General features: G+C 36.1%; 1 protein-coding gene across 1 annotated transcript in view; it reads left to right on the top strand.

The window, feature by feature from the left end:
* Positions 1-841: 841 nt before the first annotated feature.
* The window catches only part of INPP4B (inositol polyphosphate-4-phosphatase, type II, 105kDa), a gene marked incomplete at its 5' end in the record, with an annotated part of 108844 nt that continues 97444 nt past the window's right edge, over positions 842-12241 (top strand). Inside the window, 2 exons of the mRNA XM_010152234.1 lie at positions 842-914; positions 7197-7344. Of these exons, the coding sequence (XP_010150536.1) occupies positions 842-914; positions 7197-7344 (221 nt within the window). The remainder of the gene's footprint in view (positions 915-7196; positions 7345-12241) is intronic.

The following is a 12241-nucleotide window of genomic DNA, read 5'->3' as shown; positions in this document are numbered from 1 at the left end:
CTAGTGATTCTATGATTCTAAAATGTAGAGTTAGTGAATTACTTCCAAGAAGTTCTGAATTAGGTTTGCTAACTCATTAGATAAACCAGGTGCGGGGAATTCCTCTTGGAAGAGTAAGTCAATAGTTAAATTCAATCTGAGATATGAACTGGTAGAGACTACATCATGTCTTGCTCTTTGCTTCAAGCTCTGCAAGAGAATATCTGGAAACTGGGGAAGTCCTGGGAACAGAGCTCCCTATCACCTTTAGAGGCAATCTGGTTTTTATTTTTCTGACGGAGAAGGAGGAGCATGAAAAATGTACTTCCTAGTACGTTTGGCACAGGTTTACATTGGTTGATTTTTTTATAAACTTTTTATACTTTTATTTTATGCACTAATCTTACCAAAGAAGTCTGCCAATTCACTTGTATAACAAATGACTTCAATCACAAACCACGAGCACATTTTGAAGACTTTTTGTGCTGCTTACTTTTCTTCTGTTTAAAAATTGATGGAGCACTTTCTGACACCATGCATGTGAAAACTGCCTTATCAAAAGAAACCTCTCTGAAAGCACAGAACTTGTAAAAAATTATTTTAACCTCTGCTGTCATATTGGTAGGAAACCTTTCTGGTTTATTATGGAATAACTGATCGTATTTTGCTATTTTTGTCTGCTATAATTCTGATTGTGCTAGAGTATATTGGAACAGAAATATAAAGAGGAAAATGTACATTATAATTAAGTGTTGGGAAGTTATATTATCAGTGATGTTTTTTAGTTTGCTGTTTATAAACTGCTATGCATGTTCTTGTAACACTTCAACGCGTTATATTTGTGGTTGCATTTCTTTTGTAGTGTGCTTTGGTTCGTGAATGTACAGCCACTGAAGGCATAAGTGGTAAAGACAACTTGCCTTCATTAAATGCAGGTAAGTGTACTAACATCCGTAAAAGATGATTCTTACAATGCTACATCAGATCCTGAAGAAATCTCAAAGATTTGGGTCAGAGCTTTTAAAAGGCTTTTCAAATGATGCACAGATTTTTAAGTTTAATATTTTAATGTTTTATGCATATTTGACTCTATCATTTTACTTAGAAGTGTGAGGAAAACTTTCAGAAGGGCATGTCAATTATGCTTTGTGAAACGCTGCTGAAATCTCCCACTCCTACATCTTTACCATTCAGTGGTTTTTTTTAAGACTGTCAGTGACTTCAGCAGGCATGGAAATAACCTCATAAGTTTTTGTCATGTCATTGCATGACATTCTGTTAAAGTAATTATGCACTATTTGTAACTGAATACCCTGAAGAATTAATCTCTCTCATAGCTGATGAAGTGGCAATTTCAGTTTGATCTGGAAGCTGTATGTCCTAAAATGAAGGAAGCTGTTGGCAAGGCATTCTCAGTTCTAGGTCAACTCTGCGCTTGAGTATACAGTGTTCAACAAGGTCTGTTTCTCTTTCATTACACTGAGAAATATTACATGCTGATATGAGGCACCATAATGGTTTTATTAGCCCAAGCTTATGAATCTCCATTACTCTCTAGTAACAATGTCACAAATAAGTTACATGAGTCATCTGAAACTGCAGCACTGTCTAGAATTCTGTGTTTTTGCTGTATGCAGTTGAGAAATGTTGCTGAAGTTTTAAAACCTGTACTGAAACCTTTTCATATGACTTGACTGATAGGACAGACTTATTAGTCTAGCTCTGCAGTCTGAAGGAAGCACTAGAAACCTCCAAAGAATAGGTTTTTCCATGCATCTGTGAATGCTGTAAGGTTTTTTTCAGTGTTTTGTTAAGACTAGATCAGAAGTATGGAAAAAAATTATTCTTCAGAACTGCTGTTACTTTTCATCAGTTCAGTCTGAGACTAAAAATGTTTGTGGAAAAGGTATTAATTGAAAATAACTAAATGCACAGGAACTACATCTGGTTATGGAAATTCCTGAACTATAAATAGCTGGAGGCAGGGAGAATATCTTGCATACCTAGGTATCTATTTATGGCTGTTCTTGAAGACAAGATACAGAGCCACTTGAATGATTTGGTCTAACTCGGTGAAGCCATTCTTTGGTTCCGGTTCTGTGTCGGGCAGATAAGTGGGTCCTAAAAAAATGACATTTCTGTTCAGAGAAGATGTTATTGATTCACAACTGATTTCCCCCACCCCCCACCTCAATTTACTGCCTCTGTTGGGTGGGTTTGATGGTTTTTAGGGTTTTTTGAGGTTGTTTTGGATGGGGAAATGCTGTAGTTTGGGGGAATCTATTTTGTTTGAAGTGGTGGAACTTCCAAGGTAGATGTCAGCTCTATGAATAATAGAGTCTAGATCACTTTTGAGAGGAGTATTTGCCGATGACTCTACAGTGTATCGAGGCAGCGCTCAACATTTCTACGTTTATTGTTCTCATGTACAAACACACAATATAAAACCAACCCCACCCACAGCATTGCTGGGGTTTATAAAGTCAAACATGCCATGGAGTTGTTTTGTCATGTTTTGTTTTTTAAAAGAGTCGAGGGGAAAGAGCAGAAGCGCAGATGTGTATGTAAGAAATGACAGCACACGGGATATTGGAAAGAATTTGCAGTCACAGGAAGTTTGTTCTAATAAATAGTTACTTTTCAGTCTGTTTCCTGTACTTGTGACTTCCTCTTCTCCCCCTCAGCATTGCCTCCACTTCCTTGCTGACACCTGGCGCTAGTTCCAGGTTTTGTCACTCCCACTCTTTTTATTGAATTCCCAATTTATTTTCTTAGAAAATCTTAGCTTTTACACTTTTTATACTCCCAGCTTCTTTGCCCAACTAGCCAGACTTCTTCCCCAGCACACCTCCATGTCTGGGCTTCGTGTGGATCAAAGCTCTCTGTGTTTCCTGGGGACTGGCTTTCTCATATGGGTACTGGTGTTGCCTTTAAGTCTATTGTACCACACACTGGCTCTGCCCAGAAGCTTGCTCGTCCGTTCCATACGAATGACGTACATAGTTTTGTTGATATTAGAAGCTGGGAAGCATGCAAGAATTTTCAATAACAGTAGACCCTTGGTGCATGTATGAGGTGTTAAGCTCAAGTTTAGAGTTTTTACAGACTGACATTTCTTTCCCAAGGCTTATGTCATTGTCAGATCTGGGTGGATTGCCACAGATACGGCAAAATGAACAATTCAAGTACAGAATTCAAGTTTATAAAGCACACAACTCTCTATTGCAGATTTCTGGCCTCATTCTCTTCAGCTGGACCACCTTAACTGAAAATGTTAAACTGGTTTTTGAGTCAGACAAATTTCACTGTGGCAAAATTAGAGGCAATCAAAAACAAGGACTGAAGGGAAAGGAACAATATCAGTAATGTGGTACAAGTCTATATTACAGGCAATCTGATAACATCAACAGTGCTTGCACTACTTTCCCTGCTGCATACATACAGAACGATGTACTGTCTAGTATGTGTTTCATATACATATGTATTCAGTACATATGCATACTATTGTAAAGATTTGTGGTCCTTTCTGTTTTGTGTTGTTAATCAGTCCTTCAAAACTGTGAAACTGAAAAAAAATCCCTATGTGAATCTTTAAGCCTGTAGGCATAGATGCACACTGGCATTCTTCTGAAATTTAAATCTTAATATAAGGAACTCGCAGCCCTCAATTGAGTTATGAGGCACTTATCAAGTGAGTGGGAGTGAGTATCGTATTTCACAGAGGCTTATCACTATTCCATTTATACCCCAAGAGATTGAATTTCTATGTCTCAAAATTCAGTTATTTATTTATAACACTGGAGAGTTTGCCAATTGTTTGCATGTGAACATATTGCATGTTATGATTAAAAATAAAAGAGAGAATAAAAGTAACTTAAATTAAGCAAAAATTAAGAAAGTTGAAATTATTCTTCCTGACATGATATGCATAATACACCTGTGTTACAAAGGAAGACATAAATAGAAATGCTGTTAGTAAATTAGAATATGGCAGCGGTATGCTTTCATCTGTGCTCAGTAGGGAACCAAAATGAAAACAAAGTATTCAATCTTTTATTAACTTTCTATTTTACTTGCAGGGGAAGCAGTGTGAAGGATATTGCATGGAATAAAAAGCACAGAGGTCTTTAAACTAAAAAATGAGAATGTACAAGAATATGGATGGTTAAATATATGGCAGTAGTTTTTTGGCTTCATGCTATAGAAAAAGGCTTTAAAATATTTTTCCTCTCTTAACCACTGCAGTTCATCTGGTGTGTGGTTTTTTTGTTGTTTTTGTATTTGTTTTTTTCCCAATGCCTTTCATGATTGCTCCCTAAATACAGGAGGGATTACTTTGAAACTTTCATTCATTTTAATAACTATTTTTTATAACAGCCAAATATAGTCTTGCCATGCTTACTGTTTGAGTGTTTTACACGCCTTATGGATTTGTTTTTTAGACAACTTGTTCTAATTAGAAAACAATTATTGTTGTAATTGGAAAGGAAAATACATCTGTGATTTTTATGGAATCACATGCCTTCAATAGTTCTGTTTGTAAGAAAACCGTAAAGTGTTGTGCAGCTCTTACTCATAGTCTCAAACTTTAGCAATACTGCAAATGGGAATTACTTGGATTCCTTGAGAAAATAAAATTTCCAGGCACTTTTCTGAGTTTGTAAATGAAATTTTCTTCATAAATCCAGAGAGAGATGTTCCAGCCATTTTTTAAAACTTTGAACACACTTGAGAGTATCGCTATCTGAAAATTCAGACTTGGAAGTAGTACCTGAAGAGTAGTTTAATAATTCTAACAATAATAAAAGTAACAACATTGGATCCCCATTTTCAAAGCGATTCCTAGTCTCCCTTGCTACCATGCTGCAGTCCTGTTGAGTTTTGTTGTTTGTTTTTGGTTGTTTCCTGTGATGCTGGTGGTGATAAGGGGGAAACAGGAGGAAAGCAATTGTGGAGCTGTGTATGTGCATTTTGTTGTCACAGACAAATGTGAATTTTTGATTGTAATAGATTCAGAATGCAAATTTAAGGACTGTTCTTGGAAAAACACCCTTTGATAACTTCTTAGAAAATAGATATAAAATATAAAATAGAGAAAAGAGCCTTCTGTGTCTTGGGCATCATCATTTCAAATGTACTGGTAAAAAGTATCAGCCTGCTTCCTAGTGACCAGGCAGCACTACAAAAAAACCTCAACACACCCAAACAACCCAAACCAACAAACAACAAGAAAATTATCATCTGATTTGGCAAGTTTCTGTTTAAGGACAAACCTTAATTAGTCCTTAATTTCTGGAGCTCTCCCTGACATCTGAAGATTGTCATTCCGTGTCTTGTTAATGGAAGGTGACCGGTACCATATATCTACTTTGTGCATTGCCAGATGCTGTCAGTATTATTGACAAAACTTATTTCATTAATTAGAAGAATCTTAGCAGAAGAGGAAAAATACGAAAGCATTACAGCATATTTTAATCAAGTAATATAATAAACCCCAGACACTAGGTGTAAGTTGATCATAGGCACAGGAGTTGGAATACTTATTTTTGTAGTGGACAGTAGTTAAGTCTGTGTGATGAGGATTGTCAAGCTGCAAAATGTCTGTAAAGGTTTTTGAACATTTGAGGTATTTTGGGTGTTAGCAGTAAAGAAAAATTGCTGTTATTCATATGCCATACCCATCAAGAATCTGTTAGACTTATTTCGTAACAGTAAGTCAGAATTTAGTTTTGCAATTAAAATCACTAATAAATAAGGGCAAAATGACTTTAAAGTCTTCTAGTTTCTTCTGGAAGACTAAGGATTAAAGATATCTTGGTAGAGTGATGGTAATAGAAAACATTACATCTGCAATTAATTTAATATAATTATATCCAACATTCCTTCCTTTACGAGTTGCCAACAACCGTTTTACTACAGATGTCTTTAAATCTTTGCTCTTCTATTAGGCCTTTCCTAAAGGACTTCTGTTAAAAACCAGTTTGATTAGATGCACAAGACAGTTTGTATAACTTCAATAACTTGGCCTGTGTTTTTCATTCTCTATAAATCAGACTACATAGGCAATAATGGTGGCAGGGAGTTGCGAAGCTGAGATTTCTATTAGTAAATGACGTTTTGTCAGCAACAGTATCCTTGTAGAGCACATGGGAAGTACATTCCTTTGAGTTATAGGCCATTTGGTGGCAGATCAATGGGAGCCTGCTCTAAGGCAGCTTTTTCCAGAAAGCTGATAGAAAGGTACTGTTGGAGGATTTGGTGGCTGTCCAAAGTCATTCTGAGTTAGGAAGCAGTAGATGTGTGTGTAAAATGACAATAATTTGTCTCCAAGTAAGTTTATCAAAGTAGTCAAACAAAACTTCTCTTCCTCAGCTTTTTCCCCATTTGGTCGTTCTGGACAATTTGTTAATAGCAGGGGAAGAGATTTAAAAAAAAAAAAAAAAGAAAGGAAAAAAAGAGAGTAGAAATTTCTCACCTTTATGATAGAGCATCATTGTAAGATCTGAAGGAAAACAAGTGAGAGCTTTAAAATAAAAAACATAGCTTTAAGCATAACTTTCTAAGATACCAAGTACCATGATTTTCCTATGTCAGGCTACAATAGTGATCTGAGAACAGCGTGTGTAACATATTCACAGTATTGTTATATTTATTTCTAGGTAGTGGCAGGTTTCTTGACCATGTCCATGGCTAAGTTTCCTTTGCTGTCGATGCACACCATCTGTTCATATTAATGACTTCTGTGTCTGCATGTCATGCAGAAGCTGTATCAGATATAGCTAAACTCTGAGGCATGCTTCACTTGACCCATGCAATCTATTAGCAATATGAGTGATTTTAGCAGATGGTAAGTGATGGCGTTGACTGGGAGTTTGTTGTTTATTTGTGCATTCCATTTTTCCTAACTGTGTCTTAAGTGTAAGAATAGAGAGCATAATTTACATTTTCACTACACTGAAAAGCTAAATTCACAGGATACCTACTGTGCAGGTAAAATGTGATTTATCTTCTGTACTCGCAATACTTCATGCTCCACACGCTACTGTAATAAATTAAAGAAAAATATAATGTTTTTAACAGAATTTTAATGGTTCTAAAATTAATTCTGGAAGCAAGAGAGGATATGATGTATTATTTTTGGATGAAATTGTTGTCATAAATTTTCAGAGTCATATAACCACAGTAAAGTAATGATATGATTTATTTTCTATCTGCAGTGTTAAAAAACTCGATCTGTAAGTTGTATAGATTCCCTACTTCTGACAACAAGTGGATGCGGATCCGGGAGCAGATGTCCGAGACCACCCTCTCTTTCCATGTTCCTAAAGAACTGATCAATCTGCACATAAAGGAGGATATGAGAAGGTAAGGAAGAAGAACTAGCAATAGCAAATACTAAATTTTATTTTTCTGAGTTGGAATAATGTAAGTGATGAGCTAAAAATATTAATTCGTAGTATGAAATAGTCAGAATATAGTGATCGTTTTGGCTGCTGAGAGTTTGCAACTATAACGGAAAACCAGAATTGATTGCTCAGAATTTTTAAGACTCCAGTGGCTTCATAAGTTCTGAGCAGCGAACTGTGCAATAGTGTGGTCATGACTTTAAATGTGTAAGCATCAAGATTCAGGTAAAAGTATAAATATTCTGAAAAGTTAACATTTTATAAAGAAACAACACATGACAAGGGTGTTAACTACATCATTGTGTTTGGCTTTGTGTCTGGGCAGTGCTACTATCACAAACATTATGCAAACAGTGGAAAATGACTTGTTTGTAGTTTATAAAGGAGCAAAGAGAATATGAACCGCATTCCTCTCATGTAAATTAGTTGGCATAAGAAAAGGATGCCAGAGTGATGTAAGTTTCAAACCCTTGTTCATGTTTGGCCTTGTAACCATCAGAGACATTTGAGGATCTTTACAATATGTATGGCCTAGGAAAAAAGAAGATAGGGAGCACGAGCGTCCTAAAACCCTTTGTAAGTCTCATTTCCCACTTGCAGGGACTAAAATGGCAGCCTGTCTTTGAACACTTGTGAGTTCTGCTTTTACAGCTGTAGGAAAAAGCAATATTTGAGGCAGTACAGGGCTTCCCTGAAAGCATACCTCCTTCTTCCAATGATAATGGATGGTGTAGAAGATACTGCTTCTTTCCCAATGAAAGTTGCCTCACACAAATGTGGACGTGGTCTTGTATAAGAGTAACACCGTGAGCCAGTGCTGCATCCCAAAGCCTTCCTGTGTACTTTCAGGCAGGTCCCTCCCTCAGAGGGGGTTGCCTATGGTTTTTGTCCTGCACTAGGAGCTTCTTTTCTATTCACCCCATCTGCTGCTTCTGTATGATCTTTTTATGTCAATAGAACAGCATGTGGGAGACAAGAATCTTGCATTTAATAAAGTCAGTGGACTGATACATACTTCTGCATGGTGATGATGGGTTATAAAAATAATATGAATTGTTATAATACTTTATTTTATTCATTTAATACAGTGTTTAGGCATTTATGGCCTGATCTTGTTTGAGAATAGTAATGTGTAAGGTTGTTTTAGTAAGCAGTAAAAATAGATTATGCTGACTTGCACAGTTCATCCACTTCCCAGATTTTCATTTGCCCCATGGGTAAATGCCTTTTAAATGTTAGGGGATTACTTTAACTACTTTTACTGCTACTGTGTTATTCTCTCCAAAGGCATAATGCAAGTAATAGAGCTTGCTGTTATTTCATGTTATAGCATTTGCCTCCTTGGATAAAGTCATAGTAAAGTATCACAATTATTTGGTTTTTTTTTTTTAAATGATTATTCAATACCCACCAAAATGAAGAAAAGCTTTGAGGAAAAAAATGAAGTAAAATTGTTCAGAGATTGAGGCAAGTGGTTCTGATTTTCCTGACTGCCAGTGTGGCTAGCTGCCCAAGCCTAGTAGAAAGTGTGGGAGTGAGAGAATAGACAAGGTGATTGTATCAATCTCAGGGAGGAGAGAAGACCAACCAAGAGGAGCAACAACTTGCATTAGAATACCAGCGAACTGTGGGAATAGGGGCATCTGTGTCACCCATCATCGTATAAACGTCTAGGTTGGAGCTTCAGCTTTGTGTAGGCTTTGCTTTTTGAAATAATTACAAAAATGTGTGCTCTTGTGGACTCCTTAAATTTGTGAAGTAGTAAAACGATGTTAGGAGGATATTGTTATGTTAGTTCTTGAACCCATACGTTACTTACACTGTGCCATCTTGAGGCTATTCTCTTCTGAAGTAGTCTTCATCTTTTTTTTCCCCAGTTGTTATAAAAGAATAAATATTTTTGCCTCAGAGGCCAGTTCTTGCCATCCTCAGCCTGTTTCATTTTATTCCAATTGTGGCTTCAATGTATACAGGTCTGAAGCAATTACCTATAAAAAATACCCAAGTGAAGTGTTAATCCCATTCAATATTGTATTGTAAATTGTAATTTAAATTCTCTTTTCTCATAGCCCTTAAGATTGTTTATCTCTTGATAAAACTCCAGTGTTCATTGTTAACCAAACTTTTTCATTTACTGATGTGACACTCTGAAATATGTAAGCTCTAAGGATGCTTAACTTTTGTTTTTCAGCATGAAAGAATGTTTTTAAAGATACGCATGCATTAGAGATTTTATCCTTCAACCCTCTTGGAAGAAGTTTTAATAGGAACTATACAGTGATTCTTACTGTTCTAATACAGGTCATGCAGTCTGCTTTGCTGGGTTTTATTAAGAAATTATTTCTCTTTCCTCCTTGAGGTTGTCCAGTGAGTCCTTTTCCCTGTTTTTAACATTTCTTTCCACAAAACTTGTCCATGTATTTTGCATCTATCATGCAAGATTAGCCAAGTTGGTATTTTAACCCAATGATTATAAAAGACTTAGTAGTTTACAATAATTGTTCCGAATGTTGGTTGACTCTCATAATCTAAGCTTTCAGTTGTAAATTTAACCTGTGTTGCACTAGATCAGCACAGCAAGAGAATGAGGAGACTACATCAGGAGCTGCAGCATATCTGTCTTTCAGATTTGCCACTAAAGCTATTTAGAGTCCCTCAGAACCAAACTCAAAAACTTGGACTGAAAGAAAATTCTACCTGCTTACGGCTGAATTTGGCTCATGGCGTTTGTGGACACAACCCATAAACAAATTTGAGGGATGAATTGCTGAACTTGCCTTGAACCCTCTCTCCCAAGTACAAAGCACACTCCAGTTCTTCTCCTGCATTAAGAATGCTCTCCTGTCCCAATTCCAGTAGCCTTTTCTTGTGCAAATCTATGCTGTTAGTTTATCTTCTGATTTCTTTCTTGTAACATTACAGAATGAGGGCAAAGTTCAGACTGAAAGATGTATGTTTTTCTACTGCCTTTCTTAATACACGACTTCTATAGAGAAACGATGACCCAGGCAGAAATGCCACGTATTGAGTAGGCATTGATTTTTCTGGACCTTTGCATGTTTCTTACCTGTACGTTTTTTACATGACCTGTATTTTGAGCCTTTGTACTGTAAAAACATTGCATTGATAGAGGCTGATAGCATACAAAAGGTTATTCTGAGTAAATTTACCATGACTTTTGAAGCTGGTTGAACTGACCGCATTTAGACGGGCACTGTTAATATGCTATCCATTTAAGCACTTTTAAACCCTTATTTCAAGTAACTACCTAGCACAAATGTTCACAGAAGTAGCTTTTACACCACTTTAAAAATTTTCCAAACGTGTCAGTAGAACATAGCTTAAATATATGCACATGCAGTATTTATCCCATTGTGCCTCAAAAAGGATGCAAAACCTTTCTCTTCTTGTTCTCCATCAGTTATGTGTAGAGGAATACAAGTATAGGAATGTAAGTGTAACGAATTCTTGTGATTAGTGTTTAGACAGTTGCCCTCCCTTGAACATGATCAGTTTAAAAATCATTCATTTATAAACTAAGGGTTAAATTTATATTGTAATGTATGAATATTGCATAATTCTATGTACTTTTTGATTTCACTGTTCATAATTAATTTTGGAAAAGATGGCCCCTCTGAAAGTCTCAGGAGTTTTCATGTCAGACTTCATGAAGCAAAATTTGCTGGGCTTTACTTTGTTATTGGGTGTTTAAAGTTGTAGTGCTTTGGAATGGTGTAACATTACCTGGTTTCTTTTGTGATAGACCTCTACATAGCTTTGTCTGTTATTCACCAGTGCTGAAATCCACAGAATGTTAACTTAAATGCTGACTGTCCTGTCAGAGAGGGGTTTTTGTTGTTGTTTTTACTTCAAAATCCACCCAGGAATTAAGACTCCAGCAAATCATTCTGTGCCAGTCAGCAACACTTCTCAGAGACTGGTTGCTAAAATTTCCAGATGTTATATTTGTGTACAGCATGCCCCTGTCTCACACAAGTCCATATCGAGCAAATCCTGTATATCATCTTACAGGCCCCCACATTATCGTGAAGGACAATACAAAAGCAAAACAAAAAATAATCTTCTCAAGACTATAATTATTTTAACACGCTCAAATTCTGTCATCACAAAAAGCGTTTGAATTTTTATGTTGTTAACTAAAATTTTGCACTTTGCAGTACTTACCTGTGGTTTTAATAGCACTAAGTTGAATGTAATTTTGTCAGTTCATGTCAGTGGGGGTGCAGAGAATATAAATTAGAGGCATTAAGGTAATTTAAAAAAGCTTTGTACAATTTTGTTATCTTGGTCGTGTCATAAAGATCATCACTGTCTATTTTGAATGAGGCACTCGGGTTAATAGATTGGGGAACAAAGAAAACAAACCCACAAAAGTGGTTTAATGCTTGAGTAATCATGCCATTAATAATGTGATTAATCTTGTCACATATATGACTCCAAGCTGAAAGAAAAAAATGTAGTTTTAAATAAAAACTATGAGAGACAGATATTTTTTTTGCTTATATCATAGTGCTGAAGCAACATTGTCTTAAGCTGATCCCAATGTTTCCTGATGTAACATTAAAATTTAAAAGACGACTACACAAAAAAAACCTCCTAAACCAATTCTATACACCATTGCTAATTACTAAAATTTAATTTAAGATTGAAGTGTAAATTCCACAGATGCCATTCTGAGTATTACTGAATTTGAGACTCTGCAGTTGTGTGATGCAGGAGAATTATCCCCTGCTATTAAATGCAAATCATAGAATTAACCTCAAATGATCATGCTGTTTGAAGATCTTGAGTCTCTCAGAGAGAAACCCAGGTAATAAAACATCCAAGGAAGGGAA

Source organism: Eurypyga helias, unplaced genomic scaffold (genome assembly GCF_000690775.1).
Source record: "Eurypyga helias isolate BGI_N326 unplaced genomic scaffold, ASM69077v1 scaffold7125, whole genome shotgun sequence".
Lineage (NCBI taxonomy): Eukaryota > Metazoa > Chordata > Aves > Eurypygiformes > Eurypygidae > Eurypyga > Eurypyga helias.
Note: the sequence above shows the minus strand (reverse complement) of the source record. Positions and strands in the feature narration are given on the sequence as shown.